This window comes from Tasmannia lanceolata, unplaced genomic scaffold (assembly GCF_043159265.1).
Source record: "Tasmannia lanceolata isolate RefF3 unplaced genomic scaffold, GAP_Taslan_0.1 ptg000013l, whole genome shotgun sequence".
Classification (NCBI taxonomy): Eukaryota; Viridiplantae; Streptophyta; class Magnoliopsida; order Canellales; family Winteraceae; genus Tasmannia; species Tasmannia lanceolata.
Window position 1 is genome coordinate 9,949,800 of NW_027518690.1, and position 27,928 is coordinate 9,977,727.

General features: G+C 39.0%; 2 protein-coding genes across 2 annotated transcripts; one reads left to right on the plus strand and one right to left on the minus strand.

Annotated features, from left to right (window-relative positions):
* Positions 1–1,619: 1,619 nt before the first annotated feature.
* Positions 1,620–2,818, minus strand: LOC143890790 (protein SRC2-like). Its single transcript, XM_077395470.1, has one exon. The coding sequence runs from the start codon at positions 2,722–2,724 to the stop codon at positions 1,900–1,902; it is 825 nt and encodes a 274-aa protein (XP_077251585.1). The 5' UTR covers positions 2,725–2,818; the 3' UTR covers positions 1,620–1,899.
* A 9,551-nt stretch (positions 2,819–12,369) lies between these two features.
* On the plus strand, positions 12,370–27,928 carry LOC143890791 (putative 3-beta-hydroxysteroid-Delta(8),Delta(7)-isomerase). The gene is made up of 4 exons (XM_077395471.1): positions 12,370–12,901; positions 20,990–21,136; positions 21,264–21,372; positions 27,532–27,928. The coding sequence occupies exons 1-4, from the start codon at positions 12,766–12,768 to the stop codon at positions 27,788–27,790; spliced, it is 651 nt and encodes a 216-aa protein (XP_077251586.1). The 5' UTR covers positions 12,370–12,765; the 3' UTR covers positions 27,791–27,928.

Genomic DNA, 27,928 nt, shown 5'->3' on the forward strand with positions numbered 1-27,928 from the left:
TTTCTAAAATATCAAAATTTCCATATTTTTATGATAATTTCATTCCTACAAGATCCCCAAAAATCGCGAAATTTCTCTTTCTATAGAATATTTTGTTTCATGGAAATTTTATAGTTCAAAGATATGTTTTTCTTAGGGCTACTGTTATTACTGGCACCACCATGTTTTAATAGTTGCACTGACTCGTCGTGTCTTTTGTTATTTAAACAACTGTCAAAGGTTATTACACTTGTGGGATTGAGCCTCTAGGCTTTGCTCTTTAACCTACCCCCCAAAAAAATTATTACAGTTCCCAAAAAGCTCCCACAAGGTAATTACAAAAGAAAAGACAAGTTGAGTTCATCTAATTATTAAGTTCCCAAAACACTCTCACTAGGTAATTACAACAGAAAAGACAAGTTGAGTTCATCTAATTATTAAAACAAGGTAGTGCAAATATCAGTAACCTTTTCTTAGTAATGACTAATTGAATACTTTAATGTATTTATAAATAGAAAAATAGGGAATAAGCCCTTAATCTAGAAACTAACCTCTGCGTAGATACCCGACAGCTTAAACTCATTGATTTAGGCTTCATGGTAAAAAAAGAATTCGAGAAATCAATCAATTAGGATTGACCAATTAGAATCCGAAAGAAATGGTTGGTATTGGGAGGAGACATATGGCTGAGTTTTAAGAGGTCTTGTTTTCCTCCGGTCGACTTCTGACCATTGGTGGCATTTCTACTTTCTCTTATAACTAAGCTTCCCATCGGGAGTGCCAAAAAGAAGGTGTTGGTGTAAAAATTCTGCATTCTACTTATGAAAAATATAGAAAATATCCGTGCAGGGAATCTAACCGGGTAGAACTCGCCCCTAAAAACTAGCTGTTAGAGGGAGGGTGCCCATTCCCTTATAACCCATCCACATCCATTTCACATTTCCGATGTGGGACTATTGCTTTTGCGTGGAACCCCAACAGATTGCTTTATGAACAAGTATTTTAAGTTTTAACAATTCGTTCAGTGGAAAGAAAAAGAAATTCAGCAAAGAATAGGAGCAGAGAATACTTTCTTTGAGGCAATATCCATTGATGCCTTCAACGTGCACAGTCAAATTGCAGAAAGAAAAAAAAATGAAAGGAAGCAGAAGATCTAACTTACAAACTACTCCTAAATAAAAGAAGATACATGTTTTACGTTGATGTGTGATGAAAGTCCTTGAAATTCTTCTCCTCCTTTATTTATAAACGTTGGCTCGGATAATTGTTGATTAACCATTTTGTAATTGCTCTACCTTTTGTAACCACCATGTGATCTATCTTTCAAACTTTTAGTGTTAGCCTTTAGCAGTTAACATGTGCCCCATCTTTTAAATTTTGAATTTTGAGGGTGTAAGTAGTAGGACTTATCAGGATACTCTAATGGATGATTGGATTCGAAATAGATCGTGACCCTGACACCAGGAAGTACGATCCGAAGAACACTCCGAATCTGATTCCAACCGATAAGGGATTTGAATGGATTGTGACTGAGACATAGATGGATCCGTTAACACCCATATAGTCATCCCATTAGTGGCACACAAATGCATTACTGTTGAAAAAAAATGACTACCAATCCATGCTTAATGAGAGGTGTATTTATCAAACAATAACTGTCCGATCAAGATTTTTGATATAGCAAGCCATCCATAGTTTTTACATTACATTACTTGCAACAAAAGTTGAAAGAAATATACAATAGAGCGGGTGTATCTATCAAAACAGGTCTGGTACAAATATAACCTGCGGTTTAATCATAGAAATTCAAGGTCGGTTTGTGAGAAAAAAAAAGAAGTAAACCTACCAGTCAACGACCTTATTCCAGGGCATCAGATTCACGAGAAAGAGTCCGATTCCGGTAGTCCACAACCATCTCTCTCACCACCTGCGTTCCAAATAACCAGCTGAGCCTCTATTTCGCACATCCCACCGCCACATGTCATGATTGTACGGCTGTGATTGCTCCATAATAGGGTACCCGTACACCGGATAACCATACCCCCCTTCCTGGAAACCGTACGGATCCGGTGGTGGATGCGGTGGTGCCGGAGGAAAATACATTATTTTCGCCGGCGGCGGGAAATAACCGATCGCCGGCGGAGTTTCCGGCCCCATATCATGAATTGTAGGGTAAAATCCCCCCCACGGTTTCTGCTCTTCCGCCGGAAAATAAACCGGCGGATAAATCGCCGGTACCGATTTTTCCGGCACCTTTGCCGGAGCTGTATAAGTCGCCCTCGACACATCACTTACAGCTGTCCCCTTCAAATTAACCTTATAAGAGAAATTCAAAACGCCGTTAGCTTTTCCGTCAGAACTCCTGATCTCATAACTGACAAACCTAACAGCACCGTTAGACTCCGCAACCAGATCTGAGATCGGAACTTTAACTTCTCCTACAGTCTTGTCTGATAAGATTCCGTCACAGAGGAGATCGAATTCAAGAAAGAGTTGATCTGAAGAGGATGAGATCTGATCGTCAAAATCAAACTTCATATCGTGATTCCACTCCGGATTCGCTCCTCCGTCGCGATTTACCGGAGTTTTCTGCTTCTGTTTCCGATTTTTCTTGTCCCGATCTCCGGTTCCGATTCCGGCCGATACGTAAGCGGAAAGTTTCTGGAAGAAATTGCAGGATTTCAAGCCCTTGCATGACATCACCTTCAGCTCGATTGAGTTTAAATCCATAAGATTTCTCGACATGATTTGAAAATCGCTAGGGTTTTGAAGGGTTTTGAACCAGAGAAGAAAGCCTAGTTCTTGGTTTTATCCTTTTTAGCACGAAAGGAGGAGAGAAAATGGAGAGGAGTTTATATTAATACCTAGTAACTTCCACCCATCGGGCACGAAGAAGGCGAATTTTTGGGAAGGTATTTCGCGTCTGACTTTTGCATGAGAGAACAGCCACCTCATATGAATAAAGTTAAAAAAAGGCGAAGCATGTTTGCTCTTAAGTCTAAATGCAAAAGTCAGCCGCGAAATGCCTTTCCCCAAATTACACTAACAAATCGCTATTATATTTGACGCCATTTTCAATTTCTGAGCCCGTGAGCCGTCGTTCTTGACGGAGACGTCTTCCAACCATGCTGGAATTAGTTATATAAATTACGCTCCGTGCGTAATACGCACCCAGGGGCTATCAATACTACTGTCACTCGCGCATTTAAGTGACACCTTAATCCTCACGAGTCACGTTCATTGGGTTTTTGTCTGGTGTAAGCCCTTACAGTCCCGTATTTTTTCAAAAAGCACTGTACGGACCACACTATAGGATGATCCAAACTGTCGTGGGCCACAACTTAAATAGGTTGTGCCCAAAAAATCATTTCTATAGGACGATCTCAATCCTCCGATCTATAGAGGAACTGCATATCATGGAAACCTCTATAAATCTGAGGGCTAGGATCATCCTATGGAAATGATTTTTTGGGTACAACTTATTTACGTTGTGGCCCATCAAATGGACGGTTTGGATCATCCTATAGTGTGGTCCGTACATTTTAAAAAATAGGTGCCAGTGCCCACAGTGATCACGTGGCTATAGTGGTGGGGACGCTCAGGTAAAATAGATGATGGCGTGGTAAAGTAATGTTAGATCCTGATAAGAAAAAAAGAAGAGGGTGCGCTTTGTGCATCACGCGTGGATTAGGACATGACTCTCGTTATTAGCTATAGAATACTGGTTGTTTGTTTGCACATCACGTGTCCGTATATTCCGAACACATGAAGAAGGTTCCCCCACCAACCTATGTAAAACCGCCAAGAGAAAGTTTTGAATACTACCCCAATCTAAGGGTTAGGATCATCCTATGTAAGAATGTTAATGGATAGGGTTCGGGCACAACAGTATTGGATCCACATAAGGTTCGAAATTATTTGGGATTGTAACTAAGACGAGCTACAAAATCCGATGGAGCATCTTAGATCCAATTGGAACATGGACGGCTTATCTTCGACAAAGACCAACAAATGAACGGCTTAGATCATCCAAATATGTGAACCCCCACTCTACTTTCTATCTAAGTACAAAAATGAATGCGCTGCCACCCTATAATTCACCTCGAATGTGAAAATAAGGGCCTGTTTGGATACCAACATGATTTAGATTTGGATTTAGTTTATATTTTTAACTCGATCAGATCCTTAAATTTCCAAATCAGCCACGACAGTGCAAAAAATTCCGATTTTCAAATCTTTCCTGCGAGACGTTATTTGGAAATCAATATTTGTGGCAACTTCCTTCACCATCGCTCCTCCTCGACATTGCTCCGGCAGCAGCGAGACATCCTTCCCTCCTTTCCTCTCTCTCTTAAAACATGATCATGAAGATGATTGATGTGTTTTAAATCCAAAACTCAAATACAAATCAAAATACAAATGCATGAGGTATCCAAACGGACCCTAAGTCACATTTCTAAGTAATCCCTTCCTTAGTGGTAGAAGCTAATGATGCTTCTTACCGTCCATCAATAACTAAGTAGGAAAATTAATTGTTAATCTAAGCACAAAACACGGGGTTTCCACTTTCTAGTAAAAAAAGAAGTCATGTTTTGGGTAGAAAAAATGCTAAAACGATTGGAGTTTCAAGTTACAAGTTAAGTAGTGATTAGGAAAAGGGAAATGATTTCAGTAGGACTACCCTTAAGAGCTTTTTGGGGACAGTAAAAAGCATTTTACAGCTCTTCAATCTTTTATAACAGCCACTTTTGTGGCCCCGCTTTTGGTGATCGGAATCCGTTGATCCAACTGGCCCCCACAAGCATTGGGTTATCCATTCGGCATGGGACCAAGGCAATATGGGTGCTCTCATAGTGATCTACAAGATCAACGGTATTAACTAGATACATGTCCACATGTGGGGCCCGAGAAATTGATCATTAGGACCGATCACAATGGGGACTGATGTTCACAGACACACATTCACACTTATTTTGGGCCCATTATTTCTACGGTGTGGATAATTCATGGGCATTATCATGCAAAGGTACAGGCGGGCCCACCTATTTATATGATTCAGATCATGGGCTAAGCTCAACCATTAATGGGTATACTTTTGTTACTTCATGACTTTTTATCAGCAACATGTAGATATACTTTTCAAGCTTAAACACAGTCAATTGGTGCTACGCGCCTAGGAACGAATCAAAGAAATGAAAGAAGTCTCACCAGAATGAGATGGGTGTAAATATCATTTCTATAGACAGGAAAGGTCTGAAGTCTCACATTCCGGGTCAATGAACACAGAGACCCAGTAACATCATTTCTCCTCCATTGACCTAGTTAGAAGTCCCCTCGTTTGCCTTTCTAGGTTTGGTAAGGATCCCTGCTCTTTCTTCTTTCTTTCTTTTTAATATTAAATGATAACCTGACTCCGCGTTAATTTGCCTGAGTCAACAACTATTAATTATGATTAGGAAATGTCAAATCTATAGAGATTAATTGCATGAACTATAACTATCGCCGAGATACTCAAATGATTTGAAAGGGATTCTTTAAATGTTTTTTCTTGGGTTCCAAGCACGAGCATTGGTCCACGTAGATTAGCTAAGTTTTTGGATGAGATTAGTTTTATGCTAATTATAGTTTCCTCTCTTCTGTTCATGTCCCTAGGATTGCCAACGATCTGGTGGATCGTTTTGGTAAATTTGGGGCATTGAATGACTTTCACTCTGTGGCTATCTCGCCATTAATGTGAATCTGTAATCTCTTATTTATACTGTGAATATAGTTCTCTTTTCATAAAAAATAACCAGAGTTGCTTTAAAAACTCTTTTTAAGCCATTGTATCGGTTTCTTGATGTGCAAGACAGGGGACTTGGAATTGCCATTGTCATCATTTGTTATTGTAATTTGTCTTGTTTCCTGTTTAAATAGGAAAAGGAGACCCGGCTCGTTTGATTATACTTCCTAGTATGACTAGGATGGAGAAATAAGGGAGGGTTACATTTCCTATGCTAGGCTAGGTGTCCTAGGTATTTTCTAGTTGGATTAGGGGTGAGAGAGATCTAGCTTTATTTAAGGTATTAGAATATACGAAGAGTGAAATTGAGAGAAGCCTTGCAACCAAGTGTGTGTGTGTGAGAGAGAGAGAGAGAGAGTTTCTTAGGATTTCTCATGTGAAAATTTTAGAGGAGGCCTTTTGTTCTCTTTGCTTTTTGTGTATGATCTTGATTGAGAAAGAAGGGGGTTTCGGGGTAATAAGCTGTGATGATGCTCAAATCTGTCTGGGTGATCGAACGGTCCTGATTGCGTCAGGTCCTGCCTTTTGCGTAGTTCCGACAACAGAAAGGGAGAGAGATCGCCTCGACCTATGATCTGCGCTCACAGACAAAAGGTTAAGGACCATTCGGAGTTGGAACTCCGGAGAACCCTTCGACGCTCAAGTCAGGCGAAGGCACCATAATGTGTGTGTGTGTGTGTGAGAGAGAGAGAGAGAGAGAGAGAGAGAGAGAGAGAGAGAGAGAGAGAGAGAGAGAGACGCACCTGGGGGGTGGTGTTTGATGTGCGCTCTGGTAGTGCCTTATGGTGAGGGAAGCTGGCCCCTTAAGCCCTCCCTTAGAGGAGGTTCAGATCAAAAGCTTAGGACGTATATGTAGACACCCCCATTTTGCTCCGCCTTAATCAGCAAAGAAGTTAGTGTTCTTGTTATCAGTCTTTTTTTCAGTGTTTTCCATTCCCGTGTCCGTCCCTTATGCTTTCTCAATCTTTCCGATCATTTTCGCAATGTTCCGCATTTTCTTTTCGCTAAGTGTTGAGAATGGTTATTCAGAAGATTCCAGGCGAGAGAGAGTTTGTACCCACTAAGTGGGCCCACCTTGAACATGTTGATGAGCGCATTTATGTGTGAATTGTAGGTAAGAAAAGCATGTATTTTTCTCATTTAAAGCCGTACTACTAAGGGATTTTCTTTGTTTCTGGTATTTCAGGTTTATATTGGGGAATTCCGAGGAAAATATGCTAAGAGGATGAAATTTTACGAAAAAATTGCAATTTTGGAACAATCTAAGTAGAAAATTGTGTGTGGGTTCCAACTTGGATGGTCAAGATCAAAGAAGAAAATCAATTATTCCAAAAAGAAGTTAAAAAAAATAAAAATAAAAAAATAAAAAAATAAAAACGTGGGACCCACTTAGAATTGCAAGCTTGTTCTCTACACAACAGCAGCCCACGTGTTCTCATATGGAAAATAGTAATTTCTAATTATTATTATTACAACCATATACATGCAATATAAGTGGGACCCACCATGGAAGAAAATATATTGTTTCCAAAGCTTCCATTCATGTTCCCACACCAAAGTCAAAAAATAAAAAATAAAATAAAAAAAATTAACCTTTTTTGGAGGCCTCTCTCTCTCTCTCCCTTCTTTCCTTGGTCATCAATGATGGCTGGTCATGGTCATCTATGGTGGTTGGTCATGGTCATCCATGGTGGCTACCAATACCACACATGTTTAAATTTTAGTCATTTGTGATGGCTATTAAAAATGTATTTTTATCTCAAATAGTATTCCTATATGTAGCTATAAATATAGCTTGTATTCTGAAAAACAAAAGGAGAAGAGGGAGGGAGAGAAAAAAAGAAGAACCAAGGTGGCTCATCTAATAAAAATTCTTCTTCCAATCACTCCCTCTATCAACAGTGAGAGAAACAAAAATAAAAAAGAAAAAAGAAAGAGAAAGCGAAAGACGGCGGAGCAGATCGGTGGCGGCGGGATTTTTTGTTTTCAGATTTGTTTTTTTGACTCTTGGATTGGGCGGAGATCTTTACCACAGGTAGGTACACTGTTCCGATTTTTTCCGAATTTTTCCGAAAATTGTGTTTTAAAAATAGAAAACTCTTCAAAAACATCTTTTTGACGAAGAAAAATAAATTATATACTAAATAGATTCCAAAATTAATGAAATTTCGTGGGAAAATAATATGGTACTGATTCATTTTACCATGAATTTGTAAAGATTTTTGGAGTTTATTTGGTATATTATTTAATGCTTTCTTCGAAAATAATCAGATTTTGTGAGAATTTGTAATAACATCAGATCACCATTAAAATTCTCCCCATTTTTGTATTATACTTAAATTTCATCTTTCTTGTTTCTGTAAAATTTTCAAATGATTTCGATCTTGTTTTATATGGGATGTAGTGTTAACTTATAATCTGGTCTGAAACTTGACAAATTCGAAATTGGTGGTAAATAATCTTTAAAATTCATGACATTCTTACAGCATGCTATTTTTATTCATATCTTATTTCTGTAGAAATTTCATGGAATTTAAATTTCTATTTCTTGTAGTTTCTGTGTTAATTTTGCAATCTGGTCATTTAATTGTTAAATCAAGATTAAATATGAATTTAACGTAAAAATATGCAAAACTCATCCAGTAAGCTACATACATTCCCATCTTGCTGCTGTAGAAATTTCAACTCATTTCGAATTCGTTTGCAATAATTTCACCTGTAAAATCACTCATATGCTTAAAATTGATAAAATCCATTGAAAATTCGAAATTAATTAAAAATCATTGTGAAAATTTCCAAAGAACCTTAAATTCTGTCACATGTTCACTCCTTAATCTATTGAAACAGAAATTTTAGGATCTTTAGATTTCCCTGAAAAAATGGCCAGTGCATCCATAATCGTATCCCAAATGCAACCGATTTTTGACAATTTGAATATTTAAGCTATAGCATGCTATTGGCTCCGAGGTTACTGTCCACGGAAATCCTGAGATTTGCCAGGAAATAAAATGCTATAACCTAAGTACTAAATTGCACAAGGAAAGAACGCACGATTCCCTCCCTTGGATGCCATTCTGGGCCGAAATTGGTGAACCCTAGAACCGTTGGTATTCCTTAAATGTCCAGAAAATGAAAATTCTCAAAATCTGAAATTCGTTAACTCCAAGAACTGAAATCGATTCATCTTGTGTCTCTCGGAACTGTTAGATCACGGTTTCCGTCATAAGAACCATTAGAGCCCAATTTAGGAACACCGGTGTCGTGCCGTGTCCTAGGTTTTAGGGAGTCCTAGAGTTAGGAGTCCAGCCTCATCACGGACGCTTGCTATGAATAGCAACCGTGCCATAAGTCTAGTTACACTAGTCGCCCAATCCTTCCTTAAGACAAGCCCAGTAAACTAGGATGTAGGCTAACATGCATTAGTCTAAGGAACAACTTGCATTTAGATAAGATTCATATAGCATCTTAAATGAAATCCTAGGATAATAAAATCTTCAACTTGAATTAAATAACTTCTCCTAAAACTGTTGAAACAGTCAATCCCGTCTAGGTCGGTGTCTTAGTTGAGTTAGGCATAAGTAGCTTAGCTTAGGTTCACCGAACTACGTCGACTCTGATCCCAGTGAGGCTTGGGTACGTAGGCAGCTTGGATGTCTGATGGCATACCACCCGCGAGTCGGCACCACAATAAATTGTGGTGTTTTGTATATTAATTTTCTTGTAAATGCTTAATTAAATCACTTAGGATTTTCCATGAAATTAGAATTCTAGGAGAACTTTCACTTAGAATGAATCCAGACAAATTAATAAATCAAGATACACATCTAGGATTCACATTGAAATTAGATCATAGGATGCATGTCACTTAGTTCGCACATTAACATAGAGTTGAATGAGCCATTTAAAATAAATTTAAAAGAGTTAGCTTTTGGAATCGAAGACCGATTATCGGGCAGGAATGGTGCATGTGGCGGATAACTCCCCATACCTTCCATTCTCGTAACCAGGTAGCGAGTCTAGATTTCTGGTTAATTTCGGGTCCTAGATCCCACATCTAGGTGGCGACTCTGTCAGTCTCTTTCGTGTGGAATTCGGATTGCCTTAGTGATCCCAAGTTCACATGAAAGACGAATTCAAATCAATAATTAAATGCACACGCCAATCGCGTGGATACGGGAGACCAAGAGAGAGAGCGCGGCGGCTCGCGCCCCACCCCTCTCGCGGGATCAGGGTACCACAGTATAGTGGAGGGTTTCCTTTTATAGGTAGAGTTCCGTGTTCCTTGGCGTGATGTTTCAGTGAAGTGATATTGTGATAATTGCAGGAGACGCAGCTCATGTGTGTACGATTCTGAAGGGTGACGTGACAACACATGTCGTTTCAGGTGGTGACAAACGGCAGCTAGCAGATACAGGATCTTGTAGGGCTATTGGTAATAGCAACACCGGAGAGCGACAAGACATTGCGTGGTCTCCTAGGGAGGCATGAATGATTCCCGAGGCGGTGACGTCGTGAAGGGAAAACTTGTGGGAGGACAGGCCTTGTGAGGCACCACCCGAGTGCGGCTCCAAGGGGGTTTTGTCCATATGGCCGCTCGGCCCTGCCAAACACCAAGTGTGGCGGCTGACTGAGTAGTGTGTGTGCCTTATCTACGTGAGAGTTGCTACGTGGCGCTTAATCCGACGCGATACGATTTTACCCCTAGCACATAATCATCATCTTTTTATCGTGATCTTAGATGTGGATACGAGCATCTTGGCCGAACCACATCAAATTCAGAGTATGCATCTTGTGGTTCGTTTCTTTGAGGGTAATCAGATGGAATTTGCATCTCAGACTTCTCAACAGATATAGTCCATCTAGATGCAACCTAAGCTCCTCTATTACCGAGCGCTCCGAGGTAGTATAGCATTACAAATTGTTGGTATTTTAATACAAAATAGCCCTTGTTGTTTTAATACAAAATAACCCTTGCTGGATCGAACCCAAAAACGGATAGGAATGGGTTTGCTCACTTCTTTCACAAAAGCGAATAGTCCCGTATTAGAAAGTGAAGAAAAGCTTCATGTGTTTATATAGCTTTTCATTTCCTTAGCTTTGTGAATGAGAAGAGGAAAAAGGGGGCCTATGCACATGAACCACCAAGTGGACCCGGTGGGCTTTTGGCTATACCACACACGTGTCGCCCGGCCCGACTCGGCTCGGTCAGCCGCGCGTGTGAGCAAAGATTTTTACATCCTCTACATTTTAATTTTGGTTTTTGTCCGTTTAACTTCACTGTTACCTTCGCAGTTTAAGACGACGTACTTGAAGTAAGCTGGCTTACTGGAATGTCATTAACTGGGTAAATAACGGCGCAGTTCCTGAATAGCGCTGGCGTACCTGAATAGCGCTGGCGTACTTGAATAGAGGCGGCGTACCTAAGCGTTGTGACTGTTGGGAAATTGTCTCTTCGCATCTGTATCGCTTTTTAACTGCTCTTTTCTCTTAAAGGGCGTCTTTACTCTATTAAAGGATGTGTTGAACGTACATGTTTGGCTTTATAATAGAGGACGTTCTCTGTGTTTTTTCTATTGAATAACAGAACGAAAAACTACTGTTTTCTTCTTGCTTTTTTACTTTACTGTAAACAGTGTTTTCTTTCTTCCTCTATTTATTTTACATATTTTGTTGGGTTACTCGAGTGTTCGTGTAGTTCGAATCTCTGAGATCGTGCAGTTCTTGGAGATCGACGGTGCGTCGGGCTGTTGTATCCTGCAGGTGATTGCAGCCAGTAATCTGCTGCATCGGAATTAGTTTCCGCAGAGGCGCAAATTCACCTTAAAGAGAGCGACAAAGTTCGTACCTCATCTCGCCGCATCGGAAAAGGTTTCACTAACATCGTTTGTTTGATTGTTTATGTTTCTCAACAGAAGTCTAGTAAGCTGTATTATTCCCTAAATTCTCAACACAAACTACTTTGTGACTTAAAAATGCTCATTAGAACCCATCCGTGTCAGTTTGGTAATGATAGAAAGAGCTATAAGAGCCACCATAACCACCATCCATTACATGGAGAGAGAAGTTCACAATTAATCCCCACAAGAACAGGCCTCTCCTTTGGAAAGGCAAAACATATGAGCTTTTCTAACAATAATTCCCCCCTGTAACCTATGAAGTTATCATTCCTCATAAACCTTCCTGTTTCTTTTAGATTTTTAGCACAAACCTTGCCCTGTTTCTTTTAGATTTTTAGAACCGATTGTGAGTCCAAAACTAATTATTTGACTCAAATTTAAATGTGACACCCTTGTCCCCTTCCTATGAAATCTAAGCCAAATCTCACTCTTCTTTCTATATTGGTAATGACACCCTCAACCAGTCGATGTTGGCAACCAAACACTACTCGCCACTATTTTAAGAGAGAAGTTTAGGTAAATCCAATGCTGTGCTACTCTCTATTGTCGGCAGTCTTATACTCTTATTCACCTTTTGTTAGGATTTGGGAAAATTGCCAATGTCACACTTTTGAAAATTTGTAAGAGAGGGATGAAATGGGGGTTATCAAGTCCTAAAATGGTGTTGTCAACCCTCTAAATGGGGTTATCAAACTCTCAAAAGGAATTTATCAACCCTTTTAACAATTTTTCAAAAGTGTGTCTCCCTTGGCCACAAATAGGAGTATTTTTGTCATTCTCACGAAAACAAAGTAAGTGTTTTCATTTGCCCTCTATCTTTCCAATCCGCCTCTTTTTAAATGAAATAGGCAAATAGCTGTACATACACCTGATTGGGGTGGGCGAGGGAAGAAAATGGGTACGAATATATCATCATCCACGAGCGAAAGAGGAATGAATAAAGAAAGAAGAGGCTTTCCTTGTTCCTTCGCCGTAACAATCCTCGTCTGAAAGCAGAATCTCGCAGCGGCGAAACCGGATCTAGACGTCTACAAAAGCCGCCCCCCCTTTTTTCAAGTTTCACCCCTCTTCTCTTCTGTTCTCTACACGAAGAAGTAGAAAACGAAAATGGCAGACCACCCTTACGTTCCAAGAGATCTTCATCTGCCGGATTACGTCCCCATTTCCCTCTCTCAGTCTTCCATTCTCGGTGTCTATGGAGGATTTTCATTGCTCGTTATCTTTCTCACATGGGTCTTCTCAGGTACGTTTCTTCTTCTTCTTCTTCTTCCTATCCTCCTCTTTGCAACACATGGGTTTTAATTTAGTAAACAAACTTTCTTCATTTCTCATGAGCTCTTGCAAAAACGAGATGAAAGGGCTCTCCCATTGCTTCACATCACTAAAGTGCATTTTAACACTTGTTGACTTCTACATTTTTAGAGTGATGTGCCCCCAATGAGGGATCCCTTTCATCTCATTTTTGCAAGGGCTCCCTTGAGTCTAGTATTCCTCTTCTCATTCATTTGCTTTCCATTGCTTAGATGTTGTTTGGCTGCATTTTATATGTGGGCCCCACGCCCGCTCGCTTACAATCTCTAGAGAATCTTGAAAAGGTAGGAGTGACGTGTAGGAAAAAAAGTAAGAGAGAGGAGCTAGAAAAACAGAGGTTCTTTTGTGTTTTGCTTTGGGCTGTTTGGTTGGCTAGGAGAGTAGTGGAAGTAGTAGTCAACAAGGAGGTGACAAGGATGGGAGATGTGTAGAGTTGTCTAGTGGAGAATAGGGGAAGAGCGGTAGTGTGTTTGGTTGGGTGTAAAACCGTGTGGAAAATGTAAGGGTGTCATTACCAAAATAGTTAGTAGAAGAAAGAGAAAGGAAAGAGAGAAAGAGAGAAAAATGTAATTATTACACGAGACAAGACATATTCTACTCTTCTCCCTTCTAAAATCCACCAAAATGGAGGTTTTTGGTTGGAAGATTAGTAGAGTGGACAATTTCGCCTCGTACGCGCCATCTAGGAGAAAAAGCTAATAATGATGTCACCTCCATGTCTTGTAGTCAAATGGAATTTGAACTCAAATTTGACAACCAAACGACATACGGCGTTCCGTATTCCGGGAAATGCCTAGCCCTCTTCCACGGTTTTTGCTACTAAACAGGGCCAAAGGGATTTGGAAACCGCAATACAATTAGAGATTAAAGTCTTTGCAAAAGGGCAAGAAAGAAGAGTAAAGAATAAGTTATAACCTAGGTTTTTGAAGGTGTTCTTGGAGAAGATCTTTTATGCTAAGGTTTTAGAGGTAAGAAGAGTTCACTTGTAAGGGGTTTGTGAGGTAAACCTGTACTTCTTCTAAGATTTCATTGTTATTCTTTTATTCTTATTGTAAGCCTCAAGTTTTATAAAAACTTGAGAAGAAAGGTATTGTATCCCTCTTATCCTTTTATTAAATTTTTTTCGGAGTTTGTCTCGTTGTTTTTTCTTAGCGTTGGAGTGTTTTCCAATGTTAAATCGTGCCTTCTTGATTGTGCTTGGTGGATTGCTACTGTTAGCTTTGTGGTTTCTTATTCTTGGCTAGTTACTTAATTCACAAATAGAGGCAAAGATTTATTCCGTTGCGGTCTGTCCGTGTTTTCTCCAACAATTGATATCAGAGCTTGTGGTTGGATTTTTTTTCCTTTTGTAAATCACAGATGGGGGCAAGTATCCTATCAATGATGATTAGCTTAAACAGAGAAATTAGTTAATATAGAAAGCTTATTGGAAGATTTGCTTTATTCAAGAGACCTCTGTTTGCTGATTGAGGGAATAGAGAAAAAGCCAAAGTCGCTAACTATTGATGATTGGAAGAAGCTGGATCGGAAAGCTATCGCTTGCATTCGACAATGGCCAGATGATGTTGTGTTCCACCATGTAGTAATAGAGACCGGTGCAAGTTCCTTATTGAAGAAATTGCACAACCTATATGAGAGAAACACAACCGGCAATAAGGTGTTCTTAATCAGAAAACTTGTAATTTTGAAGTTCAAGGAGAATGGATCAGTTGCAGAGCACCTAAATGAGATGCAAAGCATCGTGATTTAGCTGACAGCTATTAAGATAGTACTGGATGATGAGTTACAAGCACTATTATTGCTAAGCTCATTGCATTATGGTTGGGAGACTCTTGTTGTATCCCTAAGCAACCCAGCACCCGATGACATCATTAACATGAGCCTAGTTACAAGCAAGGTTTAAAATTTCGGTTGAAATTTTGAAATTTCGGTCGAAATCTGGTACAAAAATCGAAACCAATATTTTATTCAATATTAAATTTCGGCCGAAATTACCGAAATTTCGGTAATTTCAGTTGAAATTTTGGTGAAATATTAAATAAATTAAAAAAAACAGATTTTTTGGGTCAAATTTCTGGAAAACCAAAATTTCGACTGAAATTCCGAAATTTCGGATTTCGGTCGAAATTTAAAACCATGGTTACAAGCAATTTATTGAATGAAGAAGTTAAAAGAAAATCTTCAGATTACTCCCACTGGGTCATTAGTCAGTGAAGGACGGGGGGATCAAAAGACAGTAAATTACAGCCAAAGCATATCGAGAGGAAGATCCAAGTCAAAAAGTTGATTGACTTGTTTTCATTGCAAGAAGCCTTGACATATGAAGAGGGTTTGCTGAAAGTTCAAAAAGGAGCCAAAAGAAGGAAAAAAGTGGTGAAGAGAGTATAGAAGCTCAAGAAACCACCACAGTGGCATTAAGTGGAGTTGTGATCTTGATATGTGGTGAACGCGGCATTAGTGCAATAACTGATGGGTCGAATTAGGTGATTGACTCAGGAGCCTCCTTCCATGCCACCTCAATTAAAGATTTCTTTGCCGGATACAAGCCGGGTGACTTTGGATCGGTAAGGATGAGAAATGATGGTGTATCAAAGATTGTTGGCATTGTGATGTTGTCATTACCACCAATGCTAGTTGTGAGCTGATACTCAAAGATGTGAGGCATATTCCTGACCTTAGCATCTCAACGGGAAAGCTTGATGATGAAGGATATGTTTCACAGTTTGGCAATGGATAGTGGAAGTTGAGGAAGGGCTCTCTTATTGTGGCAAGAGGTAAAAAGTGCTGTTCCCTGTATAAGACAGAAGGTCAGATATTTAAGGGTGAGATAAATGCTCTTAAAGAACCTCCACCAGACTTGTGGCATCGGCTACTCGGGCACATGAGTGACAAATGATTGGAGATCTTGGTGAAGAAGATTTTCCTTCCAAGTCTCAAAGGTGCGTCTTTAACCCCTTGTAATCTTTGTTTCATTGGAAAATATCACAAGGTTTCTTTTTCACATTCTAAAGCTAATCAAAATACTAAAATTCTTAATTTAGTTCATTCTCTATGGCCCTATGGTTATGAAAACTCTTGGTGGTGCATTGTATTTTGTCTCTTTTATTGATGATGCATCTAGGAAAGCTTGGTGCTTTGACATGAAGAGTAAAGAAGAAGTTTTCGAAATCTTTATGAGATTTCATGCAATGGTTGAAAGGCAAGTTAAAAGCGTTGAAATCCCTTTGTCCGGACAATGACAGAGAGTACATCTCAAGAAGATTCAAGGATTATTGAGGAAGCATGACATCAGGCATGAGAAGACCGTCCCTTTCACGATGCAACGAAGTGGTGTTGTAGAAATGACGTACCACACAATTCGAAAGCGTTAGAAGCATGCTTTCATCAGCAAGGTTACCTAATGAGTTTTGGAGTGAAGCCATGGGCACAACGTGCTATTTAATAAATTAATCTCTTTCAACGCCATTGGAAGGAGAGGTGCCAAAAAGAGTGTGACCGGCCAAGACCCGTCCTACTTGCACTTAAAGAGTGTTTGAATGCAAGGCCTTTATGTGCTTACCTAAAGAGCATCAAAGCAAGCTCGATAATAAAGTGTATTCCTAGGTTATGGTGAGGATGAATTTGGGTACAAGTTGTGGGATCCTAAAGCCAAGAGTTGCATAAAAGCCGAGATGTGGTTTTTCATGAAGATCATACGATTTCTAATTTTGGTAAGGAAGTAACACCAAAAGAGCCTGTAGATGAGCTACTAAAAGTTGAAGACCACTTACCCACATATGATGATGATGAACAACAAGCTGAAGATGAAGAAAATCAAGCTTTGGATAGTGAAGCCCCTCAAATAGATGAAGATGATGTGCATGAGAATATGCACACTGATATTAAGCAAGGGGAGCAACCCACCCTCTCGCGGCAAACCATTTATGTTGATAAGATAAAAAAGGGAACAAAAGGCTTCGACAAGACATCCATCATCAGAGTATATGACACTCATGGAAGGTGAACCTGAAAGCTTCAAAGAAGCTATGACACATGAACACTAACAAAAGTGGCAGAAAGCTATGTAAGAGGAACTTGAATCCTTGCATAAGAACATGACACATGAGTTGGTTGAGCTGGCGAATGGTCAAAAAGCTCTAAAGATAAAGTAGATATTCAGAGTGAAGAATGAAGATGCCAAGAAAATGGTGAAGTGCAAAGCAAGGCTAGTTGTGAAAGGATTCGGACAAAAAAAAGGCATTGGCTTCAAAGAAGCTATTACACATGAGCACTAACAAAAGTGGCAGAAAGCTATGCAAGAGGAACTTGAATCCTTGCATAAGAACAAGACACATGAGTTGGTTGAGTTGGCAAAGGGTCAAAAAACTCTAAAGATTAAGTGGATATTCAAAGTGAAGAATGAAAATGCCAAGAAAAATGTGAAGTACAAAGCAAAGCTAGTTGTGAAAGGATTCGGACAAAAAAAAGGCCTTGGCTTTGATGAAATCTTTTCTCTTGGGTGAAGATGTCCTCTATTTGCACTATCTTAAGTTAGCTATTTGCCTAGACCTGGAGGTTCAACAACTAGATGTCAAGAAAACTTTCTTGCATGGAGACTTGAATGAAGGATTCTACATGGAGCAATTAGAATGTTTCCATGCAAAGGGCAATGAATACTTAGTGTGTAGGATGAGGAAGAGCTTGTATGAACTGAAGCAAGCTCCAAGATAGAGGTACGAGAAGTTCAATTCATTCATGGTGGGTCATGAGTACAAAAGAACAACTATGTATCACTATATATATATAGAGGAATAAGATTGTACGCTCGACCGTACCTAAAGTTAGGTACGGTAGAGTGCCAAATCACATGGGTCCCCCATTTTTGGTGGGCATCTAAACCATTCATTTGCAAGGCCCCATCATAGATAGGGTGCATACCAAAAATCAGCACCATTGAATCATCCTAACCCCTCCAAAACTGGAGGCCAAAATTGGCAGATTTGTGGACAAACACTGTCTATCCATTTTGGCCTCCACAAATGGATGGGTTAGGATGATCCTATGGAGCTGATTTTTGGTATGCACCCTATCTATGATGGGGCCTTGCAAATGAATAGTTTAGATGCTCACCAAAAATGTGGGACCCATGTGATTTGGCACTCTACCGTACCTAACTTTAGGTACGGTCGAGCGTACAATCCTTTTCCTCATATATATATATATATATATATATATATATATATATATATAATGTCAGAAAGTTTCTTGATGATAGTTTCATTATTCTCTTTTTGTTTGTTGATGATATACTCATTGTTGATCAAGATGCTAACCTGATTGACAAGTTAAAGAAATAGTTGAATCGATTCTTTGACATGAATGACCTAGGGCCTGTAAAATAAATCTTGAGCAAAGTCTAGTATGGTAGGCGGAACAAGAAGCTATGCCTATCACATAGGAAAAGTACATTCAGAAAGTACCTACAAGGTTTAATATGAAGAATGTCCAGCCCGTGAGTACACAATTAGCTGGTCACTTTAAGATGAGTTCAAAGTATCCCCAACCAGCATTGAAGGGAAGAAAGAAATGGTGAAGATCCCTATGTGTCAGCCATAGGGAGCTTAATGTATGCTATAATTTGTTCAATGCCCGATATAGCATATGCGACTAGTCTAGTAAGCAGACATCTAGCATCTCCAGCATCGGAAAGCTGTAAAGTGTATCCTGAGATATCTAAGAGACACTTCGAAACAATGCTTGTGCTTTGGAAATACATCACCCAAGGTGGACGGCTGTATAGATTTAAATATGACAGGAGATATAGACAAAAGAAAGTCTACATCTAGATACGTGTTCACTTTTGCAGGTGGAGCTATCTCGTGGTAATCAAAGTTGTAAAAATGTAATGTACTTTTGTCTACAGAGGTAGAGTACATTGCTACCGCAGAAGTCTGTAAAGAGATATTATGGCTAAAGATTTTTCTTATGAAGTTTGGTCTAGAATAGAAAGAATATGTGGTCACATGTGACAGCAAGAATGCAACCTACCACTTTCGGACGAAATACATTAAAGTGCAGTACTATTAGATTCAAGATGTCTTAGAGAATGAGTTGATGGAGATCACCAAGATTCACACAGATTGAAATTCGTCAGATATGATGATGAAGACAGTGCTAAAGAAGCATGAGCTATGCAAGACTTTCGTGGGCATGGGTGCCACATGAGCATCCAATTTAGAGATCCTTTTTCATGGGGCTGGAGGGGGAGATTGGTATGAGGTCCATCCCATGATGTGGGCCCCACACCCACTTTCACTAATGTCCTAATGGAAAAGAGAACGGGAAAGAATCGTGCCAGGTGTGTTGGACGAGTGAAAAAAAGGAAAGAGAGGAGAGAAAGGAAAACGAGGGTTCTTTTGTGGTCTTCTAGATTTTGATTTGGGACTAAAAAACCGAAAAGGGTTGGAAACCCTAATACCATTGGATATTGAAGTCTTTGTAAAAGGACAAGAAAGAAGAGGGAAGAAGAAGCCAAAACGTAAGGTTATGAGAGTGTTCTTGGGGAAGAACGTAAGGTTTTGAAGGTGTTCTTATGGAAGAAGATCTCTCATGCTTGGGTTTTAAAGGTCAGAAGAGTTCTCTTGCAAGGGGTTTGTGAGGTAAACCTATATTTCCTCCAAGATTTCATTGTTATTCTTCAATTTTTTCTGTAAGTCGCAAGTTTTGGGAAAACTTGAGAAGAAAGATACTTTATCCCTCTTGTCCTTTTAGTGGACTTCTCTCGGAGTTTGTCCCGTGATTTCTCCCTTCACGTTGTAGGGTTTTCCATGTTTTTTGAGGAAATGATAAATGCGCCCCTTTTCATCACTTGGGACACCTAGCAGCAGTGTATCAATGACTGCAGAGGGGCTGATGTACTTTACATCATAAGGATTCAACGGATTTGATTGCCACGTACACTGCTGCTGGGTGTCCCATGTGATGAAAAGGGGCGCATTTATCATTTCCCTTTTTTATTGTACTTAGTGGATTGCTATTGTTTGATTTATGGTTTCTTGTTCTTGGTTAATTACTTGATTCACAGATAGAAGGGGAATGATTTATTCTGCTGCGGTCCGTTCATGTTTTCTCCAACAGATATTACCACTATTGGAGAATTCGATGCTTCTCTATTGAGTATAATAAGCAATGGAGCTGACCTGCGAACAAGTCTTTTTGCAAAAATCATTATGTTGCATGCCTAATTGGCCGTAATACAAACAAAGAAAAAGATTGGAAAGGAATCTTTTTCAATCTTTTTCGGAATCTTTTTCAATCTTTTTCAAAAATCATTATGTTGCATGCCTAATTGCCTAATTTGAAATCCTAACTGTTCATTTCGAAAGGAATCACGACTCTCCTAAAACTTAAGTTTCTGTTTTGCTTGCAAATTCCTTGCATTTTAATCAGAATATACTTCTTAAATACGAGCAAAAGGTAGTGCCACATCACAAGCCCACCTGCCCACTTACAAGACACATCACCGATAACTTATCCCCACAAGCCTAAACTACGCAACTGTAATCACATAAAAACTACACTCTAAATGCCCTATATACAACACAATAACATGCACATATCTGTCTCATAGTTTTTGTTGCTTTGTGTAATTGATGATCTAAAGGTGCGTTTGGATGTTCACCCACATTGCAGTTGGTCCTTTCTATTTTGCAATCTTTACATTTAAACAACGATTTGAGAGGGTTAAAATCGCACTCAAACTGCATTTGGGTTTAATGCATGCTATATGTAAGTACTTCTGATGATGAAATTATTTGAAAAGTCTGAACTGGGTGCACAACAAGTTGGGCTTGTAATTTTTTTTTTCTAACAAAATATTCAGGAGAATGTGACCTAGTTTTTGGATTTTCTGTTTGGAATTATATACTTATGAACCAGTTCAAAAAGAAATTATATACTAATAAATCCTGCCCAATTTATAGCAAATTACTCTACATTACAATTGTTATTTGTCTGACTTGTTGATTTTCACTTATGCTAGGGTGTTCTCCCAAGATATCCAAGATTGATAGAATTCTCATGTGCTGGTGGGCATTTACTGGCCTGACTCACACTGTGGTTGAGGGTTATTTTGTTTTCTCACCAGAGTTCTACAAGGATAAATCTTGCTTTTTTCTCGCAGAAGTTTGTAAGATCTTTATTCTCTTTCAGCTTTTCTCTTTGACTTAAAAAGTTTTTAATTAGGAATCAAAGAGCTGAGTTTTTTCATTGTTGAGTTTTTGAGTGGATAATTCATGGAATGAATAAATTGGCAGGGAAAGAATACAGCAAAGGTGACTCAAGATATGTGGCTAGAGATCCTTCAGTTGTCACTGTGGAAGGGATCACTGCAGTGCTTGAGGGTTTGGCTAGCCTTCTAGCTGTGTAAGCCTCAGTTTGAAAAGCATTTAATGATATTTGTTTACCATTTGACCTGTTGGTTCTTTTGTATTTGTTTCTAGTCTTTTTGAAACTATTATATCACACTAACTTGGGTGCTAACGTTGTTTGATTTCATCCATTAAAAAAACTTTGTTTGATTTTAAGATTACCATAGTTTAACCATACAGAAAAATTACCTGCATGCCTCATCTACTGGTAAAATTTATTGATGAGGCTCATGATAATTGTTTTAGATAAATATTACCATTTAGGGTATGATTTATTTTCTTTTTTAAAAAAGGAAATGATTTATTTCTTTGGTTTTAAAAATTCGTGTCTTTTAATTTTCTTGAACCACATGGACCTTGATTATAATCTTCTTGCAATCGTGATTGACTTGAGACAATACTTAAGTAGACTGAGTCTGTTGAGGCAAGGCAAAGTTTTATGAAATGCTCACGTTAAAGTATAAAAGATTAAATACCGCCTTCTCTAAAAGCTTTTGACATGGTATCAGAGCAAAGTCCTTGGTTCAAACCTCCTTGATAGTAAAAATTCACATGCAATGGCCAAAATTACCGAAATTTTGGTAATTTCGGCTGAAATTTCGGGATAATAATAAAGAATGATAAAAAAACATGATTTTTGGGTGAAATCCCTTAAATTTAGGACGAAATTTCGGGGTAAACGAAATTTCAAAATTTCGGCCCAAGTAACGTTTCGGGTATTGCCGATTTCGGTTTCGTTCTCTACCGAAACCCGAAATTTCGGATTTCGGTCGAAATTTAAAACCATGCTCCATCATTTAGGCTTAAACCAAGAGCCACAAGTGAGATGGCTGACACATTGGCAAAGGAAGGAGTAGAAAGAGAGTACCTACTTTTCAATGGATTCCCTCTTAGTGTATATTCTCCTTTTTATCTTTGAATTAGTTTTAATGGAAGGGGACAACTCGTCCCTCATCTTTGTATTTTCTGGTTTTGACAGAATAAAATTACTGTTACTGCTCAAAAAAAAAAGAAAAAAAAGGATGAGTGTAAAGCACTAACTAAGGTAACTCGGTAGCGCCTATGTGTTTCTTTGCCAAGAGCTGTGGAGGAAACCAAAAGGCCCTTTCTGCCATGCTATTACTCAAACCAATCTAGGCTAGCTGTCCATAGAGGCGAGCGTGTAAAAGATTGCTTAACTAGGCGAGGGAAGGGTGGTTTGGGATTGTTCTCAGAGAAATTGCAAAGTTGTACGTCTGTCCAATCCTTGTTTAGAGTCTTTAGATAGCTTGGTTATATCTACATCTCCACGGATGAACGTGATATGAGAGTTTGGAGTTGGGAAGTCGATGGATCCTTCTCCCTAAAAATTTTCTTACCTTTTTAGGGACTAAGGTTATTGTTCTGGATGTAGTGTTGTTTGGGAACACCGATTCTAGCTAGAGTTGAGGGTTTTTTGTTGGTGATAGACTGTATAAACCATAGTTCCAAAACTCCCCCGCGTCATCGTGGACTCCCCCGAGTCGACTCCCTTTTGCTTTGGCCGTGTTCTGCGTTTTGTCTTGGTTGCATTCCTTGTTTTGCCATACAAAGTCAATAAAAACTCCTTTGACTCTCCCGAGTTATGACCACATCAACCGAGTACTCAGCTGCATCAACCGAGTACTCGACCTCCTCGTGTCGAGTTGACTAGGATTTTCTTCAGCCGCGTTTTGACCCACATCTGCATTTTTAAACAACGGTATAAACACTTATCACATCTGAAAAAGGAAAAAAAATTGTGGACTTGTTAACATGTGTTTCATTTGTATTGAAAAAGAAGAATCTACCAAATATCTCTTCCTCCATTGCAAAGTGCAAAGTCTGTGTAGAACCGTATTCTCAAATGCTTCGAGGTTGATAATTGGATATGTATGGGGATAAATAAAAGATTCTATAGAACATCTCTCTGCTTGTGGTGCATGGGAATTACGGGACACAAGGAATAAAATGAATTTTGAGAACAAAATTTCCATTCCATGATGGTTGATGAGTGACAAATTTCTACATAAGCCTTGTCAAGGAAACTAAACTGGGGAGTGCCGATTAGTGAAATATTTCCCAAATGAAAGGAAGTTGATGATAGTTCAAGAGGCAACTTGGGTCCCATCAATATTCGAGGAAGTTTCAAGAAAACTTTTAAACTTTTAATAATTGACCCACTTCAATTTGCATGGAAGGAGGAAGGGAGTGAGAGAAGAGATAAGGACGGAAGAATAGAGGTGAGAGATTCTGTGGAGGTTGAAATCCATTCTTAAAACTTGCTTTATAACATAATTGTAATTACAAAAGATGTCTCTATACACATATATGGCCCCATCCTACTAATGTAACTAAAATAAAGACATTACTCAAAAAATATGATGTGAATCAACATTCAACTAACATAATTCTTAATGCTCGTCCCTCAAGTTGGAGGATGGGTATTATCCTTGCCAGCTTGGTATACATGCTACCAAATTGATTTCAAGCAAGTGCCTTTGTAAATATGTCCACTAACTGATCTTCTAACATCACACACGGAGTAGCTATTAGTTTTATTGTGATTTTTTCTTCTTAAATGTCCTTAATTTGCATATGTTTTCGTACATTTCTGTAAATTTACAGTATTTTTACCAAAATTTTCATTCGAAATTGGCTTGTTTTCATTTCCATCACGAACAAGACATATACCAAAACCGAAATACAAAACCTTGGCAGCTACACAGCAAGAGTGTACCACAATCAACAATAAGATTGCACACCAATCGACTAAAAAACTGCACAACTGCTACACAAAGGCTCTACACCAGCCTACACCAAGGCTACACTACATCCGACCCTAAGCCCATATATTAGCTCACAAAAAGAAGCTCCACAATCCACAGGGGACAACACAACAGTCCAATCAACACAAATAGGTCAGACACCATCACAGATTAGGGCATCACACTAGCTACTCCATGCAAAGGCAACATAGTCACAGATTATAGCAGCACTGTGCACACGGAAATATAGAAGTCCTCACAAGCCACAACAACCATATGAATGCACAACAATCCTGAATCCATACAGATGCACAACAAGCCACAAACTGGTATACCAACCTCCCCACCAAGGTAGTGCTGCTATAAGAAGGAATGAAGGATACAACAGCCTAGACAAGGGCAATGTAGTTCACTCCCACATTCGAGACAAAGGCAGCAGACTCTATACAAAGACACTACAGTCCATACAAAGGCATCGATCTTCAAGAAAACACAACAATCTATAAGGAGGTACAACTGTTCCTACGAAGGGAAGTAACCTTCTCATAAAGTCACCAAGTCCATAATTAGGCACATGAATTCACACAAAGGGATAGTAGAGTTCCAAAACTCCCTCGAGTCATCGTCGACTCACCCGAGTTGACTCCCTTTTCCCATGGCTGAGTTCTTGTCCGTGTCCATGTTTTGCCTTCCAAAGTCAATCAAAATTCCTTTTACTCTCCTTAGTTATGACCATGTCAAATGAGTACTCGGTTGCATCAATTCCATACTCAATCACACTGCGCCATGCCTTGCCAAACCAATTAGGATTTCCTCTGGCTGCATTTTGGCCACCATCCACATTTTGAAACACTGGTCTATACCAAGACAGGTAGCCATCCTAGCAAGCAAACATGAGTTGAGTTTTTCGTATCATGCATCCATTGGTTGCTCCATACATACCTGATGCACGATTATCCATGTAGAAAAGCATTGGTTCCATCCATAGGAATTATAAGTAACCAATAATTCTTCATATAAGAGCCAATTTTTTTTAAGGTGTGGTTGCACATACTTGTGAACTTGACTGGGTTGGAACCATCTTAGCCTGCATCTTTCCACCCATTCACCAACGTTGTACCATAAGCTTCCTAATTGGATGAGAAGCTCCCATTGGAAGCTAAGTTCATCTCGCTTCCCTAATTTATGGGAAGTAACCTTCCCTCATGCTTCCTACATGTTCCTCTTAATGAAGGGTACACTTCCTATTCAGGCGATTATTCTTTCCTAAAAGTGAGTTTTCTCCTTTTGATAATGCCGAAGGATATTTTTTTTGAAAGATAATGCCGAAGGATATTTAAAACTTAAAAACCCGTCTTAAGTTTCAAATAAAACTCATGTGGATCTTTTTTCAAAACCGTTTAACAATAAATCTACATGAATAAAACATGTGAAACTATAAACTCCTGAAACTTGTAATTCTAGTCAACCGTGGAGTCCTCTTTAATACTTTTTTTTATGACATAGGGTATCCTCACCCCATTTAGGGCAGGACTAATCCCTACGGATTCATGCAATAACCCGTGAACCACGTGCATCGGGTAAGCCGTGGGGGATTCGAACTCGCATCTATGGGGAGCAAACCAACGATGCCAGCCAACGTCCTCTTTAATACTTGTAACGCTTACTTGTATTAATCCTTCCTGACTATAACTCTACTCTTTCTATTCACTTCTTGTTTGCTTGCAATGAGGCTTATTACACGTTTCATGTTAAATTTCAATGACACTTTCCATAAATTTCTTCTTTTACTTTCTTTATGGTCCGTTTGGATGATGAAATATAGAAGTAGATGGAATGGAACATAGATTCCCATTTCTTTACTTTCCTTTTTCTCTTGATTTGAGAGGAAAGTCATACAGTGCAAACTGGCTTGCATTTTCAAAATTTACAGCCGACAAAAACTGCCATGTGAACAGTAAATGGCACCCAAACAATATAAGGAAATGGAAAATGTGTCCTTTTATGTGCTAGAAATATCCTTGCAATTTAAATCCCACTTCTCGCAGTTTCTCTTTTCTAGATCCCTCGCTTTCCACTTCCGAATACTGGAAGCAGATGAGGGCATTAAATGTTTGCATTCCAAGGGATGGATTCCTGATACTGGATATTCTCTGGTTTGTTTGTTGAGGCTCCCCAGCTATTTATTGCTATTCTGTAGCTAGCTTGGTACAATGGATATTGTAGGGGCAAATGAGCATGTGACACTGTCTGACTGCATCTTTGGTGTTGGGGATTGATTTGGTGAAGGACATGTTAATTCCACTGAGTGGTTGTTTAGGTAAACTAGGAGGTTAGATTATATGCTTCTTATGGGTTTTATTACTTCCATGTATGTTTTGCCCTGTGAAATGGTCACAAGAATAATTGATCTGTCAAACTTATTGGGCACAACAGAAAAACACTTATCGACCATTAAATAAAACAAATAACACTCATCCATGTCTATGGAACAACACTTTTTGTTTTTTTTTGTTTGTTTGAAAAGGATATGCAACAACACTATTATAGGCACATTTACAGTCGAAACCAGATAATGTGATGTCAATGGACTTTTTTTGGTGTATGGATCCCGCTATCCTGCTTTAAGCACCCAATCAGTGTGCATCCTTTTCAGGGTTAAATACTCAGCATATTATTTCCCCATTCTAACATAAATATAACTATATATCAGTTCATAAAAACATTATCAGAAAAACTAGGAATACAGTTCTGTCGGAATCAATACCGATGATCGATTTTAGGGTTGCATGCCATTGGGACATGTATGTGCAGAACGTCATGAGGCAGCCCACAAGGTCCCATCCCAAACGAATTTCCAATGCGTAATATAAAGCTCTACAAAATTTGAATGCTTGGCTTTTCTGGGATGAACCCTAAATGAGGCTTAATGAATCAAGGGCCTAGAAACATATCACCAAGGTGTTCTTCACAGCTTGTGGCTGGACTTATGGTCACCAGTCCTTTCAATGGATTTGATCACGTACATCTGGAACAAGCGGGCCCAAAAACTGCGTTAAGAGGATCCTTACGGCCCGTCGTTTTTATAAATTTCCTAACACTATACACACAAAAAAACATACCTAGATAAACTGAAATGCATTACAACTGTGTAAATAGTACATCTTAGTACCAAAATCCATGAGAAAACATAAAGTTTTTCTTCGGATCTGTGCCAATATGTGCTATAAAACAATATACATTGATTAATTGCTTACTAGAAATTCCTGTGGGTAAATTGCAAGTATTGATTTTTCATGTCTGCAAGACTGAAATGTTTCTTTCTATGAGTTGATCAATCTTTTGTAACTCCCCTCAAGCTGATCACTATACACATGGTCGGTTTGCAGGTATGCTATAGCCTCAAGAAGGCCGTACAGGTACATTCTCCAGTTCTCCGTGTGTCTGGGCCAACTCTACGGCTGCCTAGTGTATTTCATCACTGCATACTTGCAAGGCGACAACTTTTCGACCAGCCCATTTTATTATTGGGCTTACTATATTGGAGCAAACAGTTCTTGGGTTGTTTTACCAACTCTCATTGCTATCAGGTGTTGGAAGAAAATAAGCGCCGCTTTTGAAGTTCAGAAGAAGAGCAAAACTCGTTGAAATGCTATTCTTGTTGAGACTTGAAGATTTACGAGCCATCTCTTTGTTACTGTCCATGATTCTTGTTGATTTTAGAAATGGGATAACTTAATTCTGGGTTGATGATTATTACCATGCCATAACTAATCTTTCTGGTTT

Bases quoted from the DNA above. Each gene is read 5' to 3' on its own strand.
- LOC143890790 (XM_077395470.1), bottom strand. From the start codon at position 2,724: ATGTCGAGAAATCTTATGGATTTAAACTCAATCGAGCTGAAGGTGATG.
- LOC143890791 (XM_077395471.1), top strand. From the start codon at position 12,766: ATGGCAGACCACCCTTACGTTCCAAGAGATCTTCATCTGCCGGATTAC. The intron at 21,137-21,263 runs GTAAGATCTTTA...ATAAATTGGCAG, and splicing joins CTTTTTTCTCGCAGAAGTTT to GGAAAGAATACAGCAAAGGT. The intron at 21,373-27,531 runs GTAAGCCTCAGT...GTCGGTTTGCAG, and splicing joins TTGGCTAGCCTTCTAGCTGT to GTATGCTATAGCCTCAAGAA.